Here is an 8,369-nt window from a genome sequence, read left to right on the forward strand (position 1 = left end):
CTGAGTTTAGATTAATTTTTGGTGCAGTTGAGAAAAAAAAGTAGAAACTTGATCATGGGAGACAGTGTAATGTCATGAAAGAGTGTCAAACTCGGGTTCTAGTTTTATCTCTTCAGGCAAGTCACTTAACCCCCGTCTGTCTCCGGTTTCCTTGTTAATAAAAGGTGGAGAGCTATGTCTTTGCTGCTTAGCTTAAAAAATGTGATGAACAAGTGAAATACGAAATCTGCATTCTAGTTGTAAAACATTATAAAAGTGTAAGAAACTTATTTGTTAAAATTTTATTTTTTTAGGTCACATACAGGTGAAAAACCTTTTAAATGTTCTCAGTGTGGAAGAGGCTTTGTTTCTGCAGGAGTGCTCAAGGCCCACGTCCGAACGCACACAGGACTAAAATCTTACAAGTGTCTGATATGTAACGGAGCGTTCACCACCGGTGGTAGCTTAAGGCGGCACATGGGTATACATAATGACCTTCGCCCCTACATGTGTCCCTATTGCCAGAAAACATTTAAGACCTCACTAAACTGCAAAAAGCACATGAAAACCCATAGGTAGGTATAAATCTGATGGTCACTTTTTATAATCTTTGTAATTCCTAGATCATGATGAGGAACGTTTTTAGGAAAAATTGTCTTTACTTCTTACATTATTATTTCTGCCTTGTAGTATATGGGCTAAAGAAACTTAAGTATCAGTGCCTAAGGATCTGATGACAGCCATAGACTAAAGCATTAACATTTTTGTTTTAAATTTAATATTGAAGGAGTTTATATTGGGCTAAATGCTTTGTAAGCTCTCTTTTAAAGCTGATAGTTGATAATTAGATGAAATGCTAGACTACATCTAGTGAAGATTTCAAAAAAGAAAATCTTAGTTGACGCTTTGATTTCTAGGTATATTATCAGCACCTCTGCATGGTGATTATTCCATGTTGTTTACTGGAAAAGAACGTATATTTTAGATATTCTGTCAGTCCATCATTCAATCTCACTTACGTTTTTACTTGATTGGAAGGGTAGCTCATCTCCAAATGGAGGGACTCCAAGAGAATCATTTCTGACTAGAGCTGGGGCTTATTAAGCAAGTATTCCTGTGAAGCCACAGCACATCCTAGGAGATTGGAAAGTAAGGGTCAGTAGGCCTATCCTATCATGAAAGAGTATTAAACCTGCAGCCCAGAACATTTGCTTCTGGACAGTGTTTTAACTCAGATTTGTCTGCCCAGATGTTCCCTACAAAAGAAAACACCAAGTATCAGAATAAGTTAATTGCAATAGGTGGTTTTTTTTTGTGGGGGGGGCATTATCAGTCTGGTGCCTAAGCACACTTGACAGAAGAGACATCTTTGATTTTGCCACTGTTGACGGACTCAGCCCAGAAGCTCACCTGCTGTGTGAGGCCATCTGGAAAATACGATATTGGAGGTGTTACGTGGTGGCTCCTGCCATTCACGCATCCGGCTGCACTGCACTTCATGGAGGAAACGCTGTGCCGTACAGGTGTCTGGGAACTGCGGGGTCCGTGGTGCGTGGCTGCTCGGATGCTGTATTTCTGCTCACTGTAGCGGGATGATGGGCCCCCGGTTGGCCCAAGAGCTTACCTTGCTAAGATGATGGAGCCTCGGGACTGGCTTGCTCAGGGGCCTGTTAAATCTGTTTCTCCCTGCCAGGAAGCCAGGCCTTCACAATGTGCTTTTCGTGGCCGTGTTGGGAGTATGGGTGTTGCGCCTTTGTTTATGGCCCCAATGGCCAGTGGTATCATGGCTGGGTCACCTTTATTAAGTGAAGTATTGTTGGGCATTATTTGTCATAGGTGACACTGAGGTACACATGTAGGGGATTAATGTCAGACTTTGAGGTGACAATCAAAAGACCGATCTGCCTGTCGCATTGCAGAGCTGGGTGCTTTTCCTTATAGACTGTGTGCACTTTGAATCTGCCTGCAAGGAGAGCGTAGACCCCGCGTTCATCCCTTTGTTTGAAGTGTTGGGAATTCCCCAAATACCACGCACACTTACATCAAAGAGAGGTATAAAAGGTTACTGTAGTAAAATTTCATGGAAAAAGCAAACAAACAAACAGAAAACAGGCCTCCACCAGTTACCACGTGAGACGCGTCTTGGGGCAAGGGTGGCAGTACGAGGCGGGTGGCAGTACGAGGCGGCTGCCAGACGTCGCCCACCCTCTCTGTGCCCCACATTCGGTTGTGATAGTCAGGCCAGTCTTTGGAGCTACTGCCTCATTTAGCGCAATTCTGTTTCTGAATACTTGAATTCATCACAGAATTCGAATTGGGAGAGTTTCACTTTTAAACATGTGGCATCTTTTTAATTTTTTAGAACTTTCAAAAATTCCGGTTTGTGTTGTCCTCCACCCTCAAGGTGCCTTCGTGTGCAGTAGCCTGTGAAAGCACGTGAGCTAAGGCAACAGGAGTTTTCTCTCATTATTTACAGTGTTTCATTTTTACCTGGATTGCCATCGTGACTTCCAAATGAAATAATTTAAGAATAAAAAGTGTTGTTTAGTAAATTACAACTTTCACTGTAGTATCCCATGTGAGTAACTGCTGATAGCATCTAATCTTATGAATTATTGTTGATTTTCCTGAAGATACGAGCTTGCCCAGCAGCTCCAGCAGCATCAGGATGCGGCCTCGATAGATAACAGCACCGTGGACCAGCAGAGCATGCAGGTCTCCTCCCAGATGCAGGTGGAGATCGAGAGCGGGGAGCTGCCCCAGCCGGCGGAGGTGGTCGCAGCAAACCCCGAGGCCATGCTGGACCTGGAGCCACAGCACGTGGTGGGCACGGAAGAGGCAGGACTTGGTCAACAGCTGACAGACCAGCCTCTGGACCCAGATGAAGGTGAATGTTTTAGGATGTTGAACTTCTAGAATGAACCCACAGAGTTTTGCAGCCCTTCACCTCACGGCAGTCCGTGTTGCTCTCTCTGTCCTGACTTTTCAAGCCACAGCATGTGACTGTGTAGTATGTGCTCCTATATTGTGCTGTGTAGTATGTGTGTGTGAGATATTGAATATTTTATGTTATCCCATGTACTCTTTTGCATAATTAAAAATTGTTTTAATTGACAAATAATAATTGTACATATTCATGGGGCACATAGTGATGTTTCGATACATATGATGTTTAGTGATCAGATGAGGGTAATTAGCATATCCATCATCTCAAACATTTATCATTTCTTTGTGCTAAGAACATGCAATATCCTTCTAGCTATTTGGAACTATGTAATATGTTATTGTTAACTACAGTCATCCTACAGTGCTATAGAACAGTAGTGCTGGTTCCTCCTATCTATCTGGCTATAATTTTGTATCTTTTAACAAATCTCTCCCTATCCCCCCTTGCCTCTGCTCTTCCCAGACTCTGTATCCTCTGTTCTACCTTGCACTGCTGTGAGATCAATTTCGTTTTTAGCTTCCATGTATGAGTGAGAACATGGGGTGTTTTACTTTCTGTTACTGGCTTATTTCACATAACATGATGTCCTTCAGTTCCATCCGTGTTGCCGAGATGATTTGACATGATTTCATTCCTTTCTATGAGCTGCAGTAAACATGGGGGTGCAGATATCTCTTTGGTACACTGATTTCCTTTCCTTTGAATAAATGCCCCACAGTGGGGTTGCTGGATCATGTGGTAGTGCTATTTGTAGTTCTTTGAAGAACCTCCGTACTCCTTTCCTTAGTGGCTGTACTAGTTTGCATTCCCGCCAAATGGGTGTAAGAGTTCCCTTTTCTCCGCATCCTTGCCAGCATTTGTTGTTTTTTGTTTTTTTGATAATAGCTATCCTGGGGTGAGATGATACCTCACTGTGGTTTTAACTTACACGTCCCTGATGATTAGTGATGTGGAACATTATTTTCATATATTTCTTGGCCATTTATATGTCTTCTTTTGAGAAATGTCTGTTCAGATCATTTTCCTGTGTATTTCTTGCCCATATTTTAAAAGGATTGCTTGTTTTTCTGCTATTGAGATATTTGAGTTTCTTGTATAGTCTGGATATTAATCTCTTGATGGATGAGTAGTTTGCAGATATTTTCTCCCACTCTGTAAGTTGTGTTTTCACTCTGTTGATTGTTTCCTTTGCTGTGCAGAAGCCTTTAAGTTTGATATAATACCATTTGTTTATTTTTGCTTTTGTTACCTGTGCTTTTGAGGTCTTACTCATAAAATCTTTGCCAAGACCAATGTCCTAAAGTGTTTTCCCTATGTTTTCTTCAAGTTTTATTGTTTAGTTTTATTGTTTTGGGTCTTAGCTTTGAGTCTTTAATACATTTACATTAAAATCTACTAAATCCATTTTGATTTACATCTGCAGAATCTACCGTCCATATTTTGGTGTAGATGCTTCCAATTTTTTTTCATATAAACGTGCAGGCGTGTGTGTGCGCGCATGAATGTTTCATATGCATGTACAATTATAGAAATAGGATCTTTCTGTGCAGACTTTTTTATAACCTACTAGTATTTATTCCTTGATACATTGTGAACATCTCTCCTTTCGTGGGTACATCTGTATGGTCAATAGTATTCTGTCACTCTCTGAGTGTAGATTCACAGACTAATGCAGGCCAGCGGACCGTTTATTACGGGTCCGTGGTGGGACTGGGCTCCTGGTCCAGAATACAAAGCGCAGGTTGCTTCCTGCATCAGTAAAGTCTGGCGACGGGACGAACGTCGGCCTGAGCGTAGGCGGTGTGCGCAGTGACGCGCCGTGTGCGCCTGGCACAGGCTTCTTGGACGGGCCTGTCAGCACAGTTTGTTGACTAGTTTACTGTTTCGTTTTATGGACGTCCCCCCAGTTTTTTAGTCTACGGGCAGGATCGTATACTTTTTATGTCCTATGAAACTTGGAACAATGCACACCAGAAAGATTCTAAATGATTATTGAATATAATTGCACTGTAGAATATTACTTTGTGAGACAGTGTTTAAGCTTGAGGACAAACTGTAAAGACTTCAAGTTATGATATTTTGAAAACACAAAGATAATGCTTTAGCCATATTATAATTATAATATAATTTAACACCATTATAATTTTATTATAGTTCAGCACAATTATAATTTTATTATCATTTAATCATGTGATAATTAAATTATATTACAATTATAATAAATAATGTAATAATTTTATATATATCTGTATATCTCCTTCCTGTTGTCTTTCCAAAACAAGGAGGCTGGTTTTTGAAAAGTGACCAGCGTGTCCTTTTGGGCAGTTGGTAGACGTGACGTGACTTCCAAATGTGTGAGTCCCTGTTGTGCACTCTTGTCTCTAGATGGGTTTGTGGCTGCGCAGGACCCGCTACGGGGGCACGTAGATCAGTTTGAAGAGCAGACTCCCCAGCAGCCCTTCGAACCAGCAGGGCTATCCCAAGGTCAGTGGTGGGTTTTCAATGAAATCTGCGAGGGCGCTGTGCCTGGGTTGGGTTTAGTTTTACAACAACCTTAGGTGTTTTCTCTTAAGGCCCTTCTAAAATGTATGGTTTCAAACCGGATAACTTTTGGCACGTATTGTAGAATTTTTAAAATTGATACGTACCATTTTGTGGTCTGCTCAGGTCTTCCGTGACCATTCTACACATAGTCAAGAAAAGGTGCTTGAGTAGAAGTTGGGACTTGGTGGTGACCGGATGCGTGTGGCTGGTCCGTTAGCCTGCACGGTGGCGACGCGTGCTGAGCACAGCCTCCTGCCTGTGGGCAAACCATTTCAGAGCCTGCCGATAAAAACTAAGCCTGATTCTAACTCAGAAAGCAGAAATGTCCCCTTTAGACATTTTTTTATTTATAAACCCAACCTTTTTTTTTTTTTATCTTTTTTGTGTAACTCTAATATTCTTTGTAGAACTCCTTTTTCTAATTTATTTCAGATTTTACAGTGACCGATACGTACAATCAGCAGACTCAGTTTCCACCTGTCCAACAGCTGCAAGATTCCAGCACACTTGAGTCTCAGGCCCTCTCCACGAGTTTCCACCAGCCGAACTTACTGCCGGTCCCTACCTCTGATACGATCAACGTGGTGAGTGTTGACAGAGGGATGCACACTCCTCACTATTTAGCAGATGCTATTTTATTTTTGTCTGTGGAATCTTAAATATGTTAACAGGAAAATATAATGAATGTCGACATATTAAAAATAAATATTCAAATGCATCTTTAAAAAGTTTCTCTCTTACTCAAGTTGGAGACATTGAAGTGTTTTTTGTTTTTTCTGCTTTTGGAAAATTTTTTATAGCGATGAAAGTGATTGACCAATCAATTGTTATCTCTCTTTAAAATCCACTGTTGTTAGCTTTGCCCAGTGGTAGGCCTGGACCCTGCAGTGAAAACTTCGAGCATTTTTCTATAGCTAGAATCAGTGTAATTGACAGCAGATGCTGAGTCTGGATGGTTCCGTAGGCAGCTTTCCCTGTACTCCAGGGCTCTCTGAGTAAAACCCCGCACACTCCTTCAGCCATTGTAGCAGAATAGGGGTTATCTGATTTGGTGTTGGAAGTCAGGCGAACAAATGAGAAATAGGCCCTTGATTACAGAAACATGTGGATGCTGCCCAGGGGCAGGTACTCCACTGCTGACGTCGTCCTGCGACTGTCCGTGGCTTCTCAACGTCAGCTCACCCTGCGCCCGGTGTGAGCACGGGAGCACGCTGGAGTGGGCCTCGCCGTGCCAGCCGGGTCACAGTGCCTGTGTGAGGAAGGGCTGGGTTAGCGTGGCTGCTCAGTGCATGCAGGGTGCTCTTCCTCGGGGTGGAGAACATACTCCCTTTCTCCCCATGTTTTTTGTGACAAGAGGAGACTTAATATTTTCTGAAAGTAGGATTTTTATTCATTATCATAAGACAAGAGCAGGTGAAAGAGTAATCTCTTATTACAATGTATAAGAATATATATCTAAGAATCAGTTTCATGGTTGATTAAACTTTGTATTATAGTAAGTTAATAGAAGATAAATAGTTATTAATCAAATCTGTGTAAATGAGTTTTACCATTGCTCCAGCTCGAATGATTGCAATGGACTTCTTGGTGTTTCTCCCTTTTAAATCTGCATTCTATGGATGTTCTTATCCTTGGTTCTTAGTTGTTGATTTTGTTATATTTATTCATAGATACTCAAGCAGCCTGCTTTATACTTCTCTTAAATTTTAGACAACTCGTTTGATTCAAGAGTCATCCCGAGAGGAACTGGACCTGCAGACGCAGCGTCCCCAGACCCTGGAGGACGGCGAGGATCAAAGCAGGCGCTCGTACAGGTGGTTGTCCCCACAGCCCAGCTCAGCGCGTCACCGCTCCCCGCAGCACAGCGCTGGCTGTGCGCCTGCACTGTTCCGGGGCTTTGCGATTTCGTTCTCTCACAACTCTGTGAAATCATGTCCATTCCCATCCACATTTTATAAATAAAGGATCTGAGACAAAAAGGTTAATTAACCTGCTAAAATTTCTACTGCCGATAAGTGACAGGGCCAGGATTTGGGTGTGGCGATCTTCTCCAACCCACGCATCTACGTTACTCCGCTCTGGCGTCCTGTCACTGCTTGAAGTCACTTACTACCACGTTTTCAGAAATAACTTAAATTTATATTGTGCCTTTTTGTCTAAGACTCCTTATATGCTTTACAACCCGTGTGCCAGGGGTTACAAAGACAGCCACTTAGATGCATTCATCCACTCACTCAGCAACATGCATTCAAATTATTATTATTAGTTTACTTTTAATTTTAGAGACAGGGTCTTGCTGTGCCACCCAGGCTGGAGTGCAGTGGCACAGTCACAGCTCAGTGTAACCTTGAACTGCTGGGCTCAAGTGATCTTCCCACTTTACCCTCCCAAGTAGCTGGGACTAAAGGCACAAGCCACCACAACTGAGTAATTTTTAAATTGTTTATAGAGTCAGGATCTTACTATATTGCCCAGGCTGGTCTCAAACTCCTAGCTTCAAGTGATCCTCTCGTCTTGGCCTCCCAAAGTGTTGGGATTACAGGTGTGAACCACTGCACCTCTTTTTTATGACATTAAAAATAAGTATATATGTATACAGAGAGTTTGAGACAGAGATAACTGTTTCAGAAGGAGAGGGTAGCAAGAAGAAAACAATATTTGCAAGAAAAAATTTACATGTGTGTGTGCTCATATGCATATATCACATATGTACATACACTTGCCATTCTACTCTCTGTCTTCTTCTGTAAGTCCAGTTCCATCCAAGTTGCTGAAAAAGACATTATTTCATTCTTTTTTATGTCTGAGTAGTATTCCATGGGATTGTTGATAGATAATTAGGCAGTTTCTAGTTTTCTCTTATTATAAATAAGGTTGCTATGAACATGGTTTTACCTGC

At 41.9% G+C, this 8,369-nt stretch overlaps 1 protein-coding gene across 1 annotated transcript in view; it reads left to right on the forward strand.

Moving 5' to 3' along the window:
• The window catches only part of ZNF236 (zinc finger protein 236), a 98,897-nt gene that overhangs the window by 48,826 nt on the left and 41,702 nt on the right, over positions 1 to 8,369 (forward strand). Inside the window, exons 12-16 of the mRNA XM_012648880.1 lie at positions 294 to 554; positions 2,613 to 2,866; positions 5,312 to 5,410; positions 5,903 to 6,054; positions 7,181 to 7,284. Coding sequence (XP_012504334.1) covers positions 294 to 554; positions 2,613 to 2,866; positions 5,312 to 5,410; positions 5,903 to 6,054; positions 7,181 to 7,284 — 870 coding nt within the window. The remainder of the gene's footprint in view (positions 1 to 293; positions 555 to 2,612; positions 2,867 to 5,311; positions 5,411 to 5,902; positions 6,055 to 7,180; positions 7,285 to 8,369) is intronic.

This window comes from Propithecus coquereli, unplaced genomic scaffold (assembly GCF_000956105.1).
Source record: "Propithecus coquereli isolate 6110/MARCELLA unplaced genomic scaffold, Pcoq_1.0 Scaffold296, whole genome shotgun sequence".
Classification (NCBI taxonomy): domain Eukaryota; kingdom Metazoa; phylum Chordata; class Mammalia; order Primates; family Indriidae; genus Propithecus; species Propithecus coquereli.